At 40.0% G+C, this 11,148-nt stretch overlaps 1 protein-coding gene across 2 annotated transcripts; it reads left to right on the plus strand.

Annotated features, from left to right (window-relative positions):
• Nucleotides 1-7,279: 7,279 nt before the first annotated feature.
• On the plus strand, nt 7,280-10,628 carry rpusd1 (RNA pseudouridine synthase domain containing 1). Of its 2 annotated transcripts, none has more exons than XM_083977063.1 (6): nt 7,280-7,437; nt 8,056-8,279; nt 8,376-8,499; nt 8,583-8,685; nt 8,879-8,980; nt 9,609-10,628. In XM_083977063.1, the coding sequence occupies exons 2-6, from the start codon at nt 8,062-8,064 to the stop codon at nt 10,019-10,021; spliced, it is 960 nt and encodes a 319-aa protein (XP_083833189.1). In that variant the 5' UTR covers nt 7,280-7,437; nt 8,056-8,061; the 3' UTR covers nt 10,022-10,628. The 2 variants fall into 2 exon arrangements, with proteins under 2 accessions (XP_083833189.1, XP_083833188.1); XM_083977062.1 differs by having other exon boundaries at nt 7,287-7,711.
• Nucleotides 10,629-11,148: the final 520 nt, after the last annotated feature.

Raw genomic sequence — 11,148 nt, forward strand, 5'->3', positions numbered from 1 at the left:
AAAATCCCGATTAAGAATATAAAAGGAAGAGAAAATAGGTTTGGTGTTGGTAAAGTCATGTATTTTCTTTATGTGTTTCTTTATTTACGATATATTTATTTATTCCATGCCACAGCATAATGAATGATTGATGAAGTTTTCTCTTATTTTCATATGTTCTAATGATTTTTTTGGGTTTGTTTTTTCCCCCATGACTCTTCCTTTTATTGCAGTAAACAAATAAAACACACATAGATATTTTTTTATTCAAATACAATTTTGAAACATGTCAGATTCACCTCTTCTCCCAATGTGCACTACATGCATAAGGTGATCTTGGGGTTTTTGTGTGTTTAGTCCAATTTTTTTTTTCCCTTTGCTTACAAAGCGCCAGTTTTCTTCAGTCTTTGTGGAGCTTTTTGAAAGAGCAGACTAATTAAAGACTGTAACTGAACTGTGTATACTGTAGAAAGAGATGCATGTATGTCTGTTAGGATTTAATACTATTCACTCAGTAAAAATAAACAAAATTAGCCCTTTCTAAACCTCTCTCTCTCATATACCAGGGATACAAGATGTGAATAAAAATCCATTTTGATTTTATTGAAACCTTTTAAGATGGTAGCTGGAAGACAACAGAGTACTGTCAGAGAAGTATATCAAGGGATAAATTGATTCCCCTGAAAAAAAGAAAAAATATATAATTATTGTGTTAAGTCTTTGGATATGATATTGTCATTGTTGCTGAGCATATTGAACATTGAAATACCATTTGAAATCGTTGTGATCTAAGACTAACTGTAAATGTTGGCTTGTTGGGTGTTGCATGGTTTAACAAGATTCTCTCTTCCTTTTTTACAACTTTATTGTAAAATTTAATGTGATTAAAGAAAAAAACAAAAACAAAGAAAAAGATACTGACGCAATATCCAGATGTCAATGGTTGCCAGATACTGCAGATACAGTATTTACAGGGATATTTTTAAAGGCACAGATAGCTGGAAAAATCTGTCTGTGTCTAATGCCTCGAGCCTGTAACAATCAAGTGCTGCATCTTCAAATATTGGTGTCAAGTCTAGTATCCTGTATCTTTTAATAAAGGCAGTTCAAACAACCAGCTGGATGCCTCCTTTGAAGTATTTGTCCCTTGATTACCAAAGAGAGAAAAAAATCAACCTTAAAAACTGTGGATTTTCTCTGTAATTTCAAAGAAACACATAACAGAAAAGAAATAAGAGAGATCAGTCTTCTTACTGGCTGTGTTTTATTACATTATATTATTAGCATGGTGTACTATGGGCACAATGCATATGAAACTGCAGTGTACAAGTGTATAAAGTGAAATGTTACACACAGAAATGTGCTGGGTGAGGATTTTGCATTATAACATTTTCTTTTCCAAGTTTTTGTAATTGTCTCACCAAAGCATTAAAGGAGTCAACGTCCCTCTCTCTTAACTTGACAATACAAATGTCATTGTCTGAAACACTGGGGTGTTTCAATGATTCAATGTGCTTCCTCCATGTCACAGTCTGACATAACAAAGGTCATTATCACCAGAGTTATACAACACTTATAATCTCTCTCTGTTTCCTTGCCAGGTTTTAATTCAAGGTGAGTGAATTTGTGGGAAGACTTTGAATAAAGAGTGAAATATTCAGCAAATATCAATCACTGTTTGTTTTGCCCACAAAACAAAACCTGGACAAATCAAAATTGATACTTTTTGAAAAAGCAGCATGTTACATGAATTAAATAATAATCATTAGCCAGTCCACCCAAGTCTCTCTTTAATGATGATGTTGGAATCAGCTCATAATGAAACCAAATTCAAGTTACTGTTAATATGCATTGTTACTTATTAGTATTTGAGAAACTTCTGCAGTATTTCAGCATCAAAAATGATTATTTATAAGAAATTACATTTTTTTTAAATATATATTCAATAAAACTTATAATCACATCCTCAAGTCCAGTGAGTTAGAAAAAGATGACACCACTGCCATGTCATTGAAATACCATGTCCGCCCTTCCTCTGCCAAGGAAGCAAACAAGCATGTTTTTTATGTGAAAATGTTAAATATGTATTTGTACACGTGATATTTGTCTATTAGAGCAGCGTAAAACAACAGGACAGTTTCAGGTGGGGTTTTTCCGGTAATCTCTCTAAATCCTCAGTTGAAGTAGTTACCTCTGAAAAAGCTTATTTTTGGGGGATAAATAAAAATTTAGAACATCTGTTGTTTCATTTGCATAGTAGTTGAAAATACTGGCACAGGGATAGTTGGGAGTGTGGTTTAAGAAACAGAGCTCTACACATGCCATGGTTACCACTGAGTGGGTTAAACCTGCACAGCCACCAAAACAATCTGCTTCTTATGATAAGTTTGTCCTACGGGACGATACAAATCACGCTGGAGAGCCGGATAATCCACATCATCTTCTCAAGGACAGTGTCTATCACTGCATTACTGTCACATGTCTGCGTGAACATTGAAGAAGCTCTCCTCCATCTGTCTTATCCATCTGTGAGTCAGTCCTCCTTGGCAGGTGTGGGTACTGCGGTGGTGGTGTTGTTGCTGCTGAGCGCCTGCTCCAGCAGGGCTCTCTGGGCTGTGGCTGGTAGATAAAGGAAGAAGTAGAGCAGAGCCAGCAGCACCAGAGCCAGCACCAGCATGACGCCCCAGTCTGAGGTCATGATGGGCTCATCGCAGCGAGCCTGCAGAAAGGACTTGTTCTGCATGGTGCACAGAAAGTTCACAGCACTGGTGCTGTGCTGAGGTACAAGAGAAAAGGTGAAGGAAGTAACAGAAAGACCAGAGAAGCTTTGGTTTGAGATTGAAGATTCACACCTCTTCCCACAGCATCTCCTCTCTCCCAAAATACATCAAATTAAAAGACTTTGCTGTTGTTGTTTATATAATCTATGTCCTGTAAACTTCATCAATTTACATCAATTTAAGTTTGTTTAGGTGATCTTTCTCCCTGAATTGGACATATTTCACCGTGTAGCTACACACTGCATCCAGAAGAGGAAACCAGGTTCACTGTTTCCCTGATTCCAGTCTTGCACTATAATTTCGATTTCGATTCCTGAAAAGATCCACAGAGCAAAGAAATGATAAATCCAAGATGGAGCAGGTCACATGCAGTCAGTTAAAACCAGCGAAACACAAGGTTTGGTAAGTTTCCATTCACAGAGCCCAAACCAAAAGATGGGGAAAAAAACCTCCTCTTTTCTCCGAACATGCAATTAATCTCAAATGTGGTAATATTTCTCGTTAAGATCTTGTAACTAACAAAAGGATGCCGAGTTTTTAATCAATGAGCAGAGTGAAGTCCTTGTTGTTGAAAGGGATCATCGTGACTGTCTGTCTGTCAGCTCTCTCTGTCGTCTGACTTAAATGTTTGTGACGAAACACTGCCACGTGCATCCGTGTATGTGTGTGTGTGTGTGTGTGTGATCCTTTTTGGTCATGGTGCGTGCCCAGGTAAACATGCCAACCTGCCACTCAGTCCTGTGAGATTATATGCTTTCTAATGTTATGCAACAATAACTGGAAACCCAACCACAGAGACTTAATGCCACGTTTGACTTTCCATCTGTAGTAACACCTGTGCCATCTATACAAACACACACACACACACATGAGGAGAAACAGATTATTTAATTATAATTATATAACAACTGATCTGCTTAGCTGCAAACACATTCATACCTGGCTGTGTTCAGGGATTACTGGAAGACCCTGCTTTTTAGTGAACCAGAGTGTTTCAGCACAGTATGTCCCAAACAATCATTCCCTGAGGGAGTGCTTGAAGAGGTTTCCTCTGAACCTGCAGATGGTGACAAATTTTCCATTACCAGTGACATTGCAGAGAGAAGATCCATGTTGCACTGTAGGAACCCAGGAACCATTAGAAGAGCTCAACAGGGGCTGTTGCTCTAATATTACATTTTAGATGCTCTAATAAGAATTAATAGGCATAAACAGCCACAATTTGTGACTTCAAATACCCATAAGCACTAAGCAAAGGAAGGAAGAACATATATGTTCCAAAGACAAATGTCAATAATATACTGTACAGTTATATAAAACATATTTAAAACAACATACATACACAATGTTTTACATGCTTATATACATTATATAATTAATTTGTTATTATAATTTTGTATTATTTCAAACATCCCGATCTTCCCATTCTGGGAAAGTGGTCTCACAAAAAAACAAATTTGGGATCAATAGCCTATGTGTAAAGTGTGTCTACAATATACATATTGGGTTGGACATATATGTCTATATATAAAATAGTTCCAATCTATAAAGTGACAATGCTTATATCTTTTTTGTATGTCTACAATACAGACATACATATTGGGTTGGACATATATAAAATAGTTCCAATCTATAATGTGATTTATTTATTTATTTATATATAATGCTTATATCTTTTTATTTTTCATATAGTACATGTTTTGCATACATTGGGTATATTCACATGATGAATCACATCGGCATAGTCATATTCGCATTTTTGGTGTAGCTATGTCTGTAAAGACTGCTGTCAAATAAACTGGCCTCGTTCGTCTGACCCAGCCCCTGGACCACTTAACCTGCAGTGTCTATATAATATATATAAGAAGGCCCTGAGGCCCTGAAGAACAGAGAACAGCAACATCTGACAGAATACATTCACAAAATAGCATTTTATTATCTCAGATGTCACATGCTGACAACACTGGATCAAGCGTGTCATCAGAGCCATTGACCCCCACCAGGTAGAAGTGTGGAGGTGAGGTTGAGGTGAGAGATTATGGACATGGCTTAGTGAAATGTAGCAGTACCTGCTTAGAGAGCAGAATTAGATAAAACAAATTTAATAAACACAATTGCCTCTGTAAAGATGGGGAATATTTACTTTGCAGGTTAATATACTGTAGGCTACTTGGACAATTACAGTAATTGATGGGCAGAAATGCATCAGGAATGTCCATCCCGACTTTCACAAATTTGCAGATTTACAGAGATGTATTATACAGTGTATTTTCTGCACACAACAGTCACAGTCCCCGTTCTTTTTTCACTTGATTTTTTTTTAAAATCCTTTTATCCAGTCTATTATTAATCTGTATACTCATATGCATATAATTCAACCTCATTGTTTCTACCAATATTATAACCCTTGTCCTGCGCTGTTGTTTGGGAAAAGAACTGTTTTTGACTTGGAATAATTATCAACCATGATGTATCAATGAAGACGTGCAGCCACACGCCAACACCAGGTGGCGCTACACACCTGCGACGGTGGTTTGTTGTCCGTCATCACAGACAACGAAGTAGAAGAACCGGGGCTACGCACTCAGCCTCCACGAGCCAGCCCCCCTGTAATCCTCTCAGCAGGCACGCCGATTTTTTCCAGTGGCCACCCGTGGTACTGCAACAAAAAATCCCATGCGGCCCAGAAAGGATTTTTCCCATAGACCGCAATAGTAAAAGAGAAGCCTGTAAAACTGTTCACAGGACACCTCCAGCTGTAACCTCCGTTAATTACTAATCTTTGTATTCTATATTTTTAAGTCATGGACTTTTTATCCGTCAAAATGTTTTCTAACGGCCAGAAAAGCCACAGAAAAGTCTCATTTCTGGCCGTGACGTCACGGCTGTGTCCGTGCACCAGCAGTGCGCGGTCGTGTGTGTCTCGGGACCGAGGATGCCTGAAACTAAGGAGACGCTGTCCCGGCGCTAAAATCACTCAGAAAAGTGGAAAACACGGCTCAAAGGTGAGTTTTTGTTTGGTCACATCGAGTTAATTTAACTTCATGATAGTTAATGTCTGTTATTAGTCTCTTGTCAACTCGTATTCTTAAACGTAACGTTTTAATTGATGAGATCGCCTCGTAATGACTGCATTTACTGACGTGAAACCGGACTGTTTTACACCTACTGCTCCTGTAAAACTCATATTTATCAGTAATTTTAGCTTGATAAGTCATTTATGCTGTATATGTGTGTCAAATGATGTCTGTATGTGTCTGTGTGTGTCAACAGTGTCTCATCGCGGCTGATGTTCTACACCTGTTGCTCCGTTCACGTTAATTTATTTTACGGCTTAATTAATGCCACGGTGGTAAAATGTAAACCGAGACTTCTCCAGACTCCTCCATGGTCGGTGTGTGTCGTGTGTGTGGCCTGACGGTGCAGCTGCTCCCCGTCTTCCACCGGGGCCGGAGGAAGAACCGTGGACGTCCTCCTCCTCCTCACCGTCGTCAGTGTGTTTGTTCAGTGTCAGTATGCTAAATGATCACTTAAACTCATAATCATATTATTAAATTGTTCGGAAAAAAACAAACATGCTTGTGACTTTCTTCTTCTTCTACCAAATCCAACATCTGCAACTGTGTCTGGGGCATTCGTGTTTAATTAAAATGTCTGGTTCTGTAACAGCTGTATTTAGTGGACACTGATATTCTGCGTGTTGTGGAAATATTGTAAGGTTAAACTGTTGAATTACAAAGAGTCTCCACCTGAAGGCTTAATGATGATGATGAAACTATGAACAGCCAGTACAGACAATTATTAAAAGGAAGATGCATTTGCCAAAGAGCTCTAATTTTCTTTAATCACAGCTGTGGTTGATAAAAACAAAACACGTGTGACTAAGTTTATAATAGGCTACCTCTACCAACATCCTGTAAATACAACTGGTGAACTGTGCAGCAAGTTAAATATACTATTCAATATAAAAAAGGTAAGAGTAAAGCCTCATTACATTATTTGAGGTGTTCTGGGGTCATCTCTGTCATGTTTAACAAAAATACAGTTAATTATGATTTATTTTCCATTGTGATTTAAGCTTACAGGTTCGGACTAACTCGTTTTCAGTGTAACATCGTATATTAATTAACTGTCAAAACGATTTAACGATCATATAAACGTTCGTAGTAAACCTACGATCGGCCGTCTTACTTTTAAAATCGTTATCTTTGTTTTAAAGTCCGTGTGAGTCCTGTAAAAGTCTTAATACTCATTCATTAAATCCACAAGTAACACATACATGAACGCGCAGCGCCAAAACTAGACCGGCGGTTGCTCGTTCTCATTGCCCCAGGGCATGATGGGAGGCCGCAAAGCATTATGGGGGGTGACTCAACTGCGCATGCTCTATGGGCCGCATAACGCGGAAGTAAACCCGGAAGTCAGAAACTTTTTCGGCGTATGCGCCAGGCGAGCAACTTCCATTGAAATGAACGGCGGCCATTTTCCGGTCCGGTATCCAGTTAATATAATACATCCATGCCACGAGCCCGTTGCTCTACTTGTAGCTTTGTTTACATCCGTGTTTCCACGTAAATGTCCGCGTAGATTCGTTATGGCGAAAAACATATAACACACGTGAGTCGTGGATATTTCTCCGAGGTAGTTGTACAGACGCTGGCAGTGTTATGACGCACAGGTAATTAGTTTTCTTGTGCTGTTAGCATACAGCAGCTACGGTAGATGACCAACGGGGCGGTGTCCCTGCTGCTCAGCGTGTGTGTGCTTCACCCTGATGAGACAGAAAGTAGCTACACAGTTGGTAGACGCCACAAAAGTGTCTCCTACACTAGAGCAAAGTCCTCCACGTGTCAAAATGCTGTGGTTGTAACGTTAACGACCAGTTTGTCAGTGACAGTTTTCACTCAGTCGTTGCCAATTTCGACACAACCGCCCCTTGATCTACAGATACTGTGAGTAGGCTACTGATTTGAGGCACTTAACCTGTTGAGGTCGCTTCTTTATATCCATGTGACATTAGAGGCATGGGGTATTATATTTTTTGACTCCACTTGATATGTTGTATTTAGAGGTTATTGAAGATATCTCCAACCAGCTCTAAAACAAACGTTGCTGCTCATTAAAGCAACGGTAACAAAAAAGAAAAGAAAAGAAACACAGTATAACACCAAAGAGGCCTCATTCAGTGTGGTATATAGGACTACTGACTGAGGATACCTAAAGCACACATTTTTGCATAAAATACACTAATAAGAGTACATCCCTAAGCACATGATCGTCCACCTTCTCTCCACAGAGCTGCATGAGTTGTGTTAATCCATTGCAGCACATGATGGCCACCGAGCCTGCCAGCCTGGAGAGCCTGCATGTGCTGTACCAGAGCGATGACTACATCGTGGTGGACAAGCACTGGGACATTCGCATTGACAGCAAGATGTGGTACGAGAAACACACCGTGCAGGCTCAACTTCGGCATCGCTTCCCTCTGCTGGCAGACCCTAGCACCTACTATGGATTCAGGTCAGACTCGCTTTGACACTTAACAACATCAACGTCACACATCCTGTTCACAAGTAGTGACGGTTTCTGATGATCTTTCCTCTCTCTTTGCACCAGGTTCTGTCATCAGTTGGACTTCTCCACCAGCGGGGCTCTCTGTGTCGCTCTAAATAAGGCTGCTGCTGGCCGGGCCTACCGCTGCTTCAAGGACCGCACTGTCACCAAAGCCTACCTCGCCCTGGTGTGGAACACAAAGAGAGACTTACTGCCATTTGTCTGTCTGTGACAATAACATGATCTGTAATGATAACACTTGTTTCGCAGGTTCGTGGTTGGGTGGAGGAACAGACACAGACTCTGGATTTCTCCATTGGCAAGAACTCCACGGAGGGAAAAACACATATGATGTGTATTGAGGGAACAGAAGGTGCATCAATCTGGCTTGGTCTCTCAGAGTTAGAAATGAATTTATTCTTTAACTAAGTTAATATTATGTATCTAAAAGAGATATTTTATGTGTCTCAAAAGTTGGTCAGTCAAATGGAAAGATAAAAGATTTTTATTTAAGATTTTTTCTTTTTTTTCTTTTTGCTCATCCTCCTCCCATCCTTCTCTTTCAGGTTGTGAGAACCCCAAGCCCTGCCAGACTGAGCTGACAGTGTTGGAGTATGGATTGTATGATGGAGATCCTGTTACCAAAGTGCTGCTGCAGCCGCTCACCGGTAACCACACTCATCTGTTTCCTCTCATCCTTAGTGCATGGCTCGTTTTTCAATGTGAGAATCAATGAAAAACAAATGGTACCAGAATAGCATGTTTACATCACTGGGACAGTTGCCAGGATATTTAAATGTGAAAACTGGAGATGATGGAACATATATAGGGAATATATGAGATGTTATAGATAGAGCTCATGATACAGGAACAAAAGTTGACAAAAAAGAGGAGCGTACTGTGTTGTTTTACTTTTGGGATTTGTTGGTAGAGCTGTGATGTTTGATTTGGGGTATTTTGACCAAAGCATGTCATAGATAGGTGTCTTTGAGACACCTGGGAACTATTTTCATTGTAGAAAGGGGGCATAATATGTCTCCTTTAATCTTAATTTTCCTGGCCGTGTTAGCCATGGTTACTTTGTACAGCACTTTGTTTGTAATGATCACTGAATTGTACAGCTCTTGGTTGTTTTTAAATGTGCTTTATAAATACATTTGATTTGATAATCACCCCAGTGCACCGTCTTTCTCTGCATAACACCCTATAAATGTTTAGGTTAAAGGACTACAGTGGTAGATTTTATCCTGACATAATGTGACCTATTTGTCTCCTCCCCTCTGTCTTTTCCTTCAGGCCGAACCCACCAGTTAAGGGTCCACTGCAGCGCCATAGGCCACCCCATCGTTGGAGACTTCACGTACAGCTCGGGAGCAGACGACGCCCCGTACCGCATGATGCTGCACGCCCACCTCCTCCACATTCCCCTGGAACCTCAGCCCCTGCTCGTCTCTGCTGGAGACCCCTTTCTCCCCACTGTGGATCCCAAGTGGCTTCCGCAGCGCTCGGTACGGACGCTGTCGGCCACCGTGGAAGCCCTGCTGGAGCGCAGGGTGCAGGAGGACAGGAAGATTAAAGAGGAGGAGAAAGAGAGAGTGAAAAAAGAGCAGGAAAGGAGGAAATGCAGAAAGGAGCAGAGGATTGGAGAGGAGAGCGAGGAGCAGAGGAGGCAGTGTCAGGAGTGGCTGAGTGAATGGGCCGGAGACTGATGGAGTTTTACGAATTATTATTTATTTATTTTAATTTATTTTAACTGTTTACTTATGAAAGCCATGTCGAGCATGTAACCTGCATCTCAGTGACCACTTGTTTTGTGTTTAATTGCCATATATAGAAACAGACTATTACCATAATTCCCTCACAAACTAGTTATTAACATTGTTTTAGATGAAAACGTGTGTGAGCTTTTAAACTGTGTTTCTTTTGACCACTATAACCAGTCTTTAGCAGTGGGTCACAGCAGCTCCACTGCAAGAGCTGACAAACAAGTGCCTTGCTCATGTTTATGTTAATACCGTAAGTGATGGGTTGGGTTGATGTCACTCATTTCCTGATTAGTGTAAGAGTTTTTAATTGGTGAACATTCCTGTCAGACTATTTAATCGAGCAGTTCATTTCAGATTGATGTGCCAAAGTAATAAGCTATTTGCCTTTGATTCAAACAGCAGCAGTTGATCTGTGTTTGTACTCTAACATGCTGATAAGCCCATGTGTTTTCTCACATATGCTGCATGGCTCTGACACTTATGAAATTTCACGTGAAGACTACTTTACTGTACGTTTGATTGTATTTGGACAGTGTCTATAACAAGTATTTGACCACCTTAAAAAAATAATTAAAAGAATTTTCTGTCTATGAAAATATGTCTACTTATTAACATAAAGAAACACAACCTGACAATAAAAAATATATGGGGAAGGATGCAGGTATATATCCTGGGAATTTAATGCATTTTTGAGTACAATAACATTCGTTAGAATATAATATATTAAAAAAAATAAGTTATCAGAGTTATCAGTGTCTGTGCCAGGTGGTCAAGACTGAGAGGCCACATAGACTGTTTTATCAGTAAGTCATTGCACACGTGACCCTGCAGGTTTGACTTTGCAAACAAAGAACATAATGTTTGTGCAACTGCCAAGGGTGATGCATTGAGGTATGAGGGAGGGCACTGCACACACACAATTCCTACAGTATTTCCTACTACAGTACTTATTGTTCTACACAGCTGATCACTGTTAAAGCTATTCAGTTTTAATCCTGTGTTGATGTCCTCATGCTGTGTTACCACACCCTGAGACAACTGTCAGTGTGGAGCAGTTTTCCAGCCAGTGT

This window comes from Trachurus trachurus, assembly GCF_905171665.1.
Source record: "Trachurus trachurus genome assembly, chromosome: 8".
Classification (NCBI taxonomy): domain Eukaryota; kingdom Metazoa; phylum Chordata; class Actinopteri; order Carangiformes; family Carangidae; genus Trachurus; species Trachurus trachurus.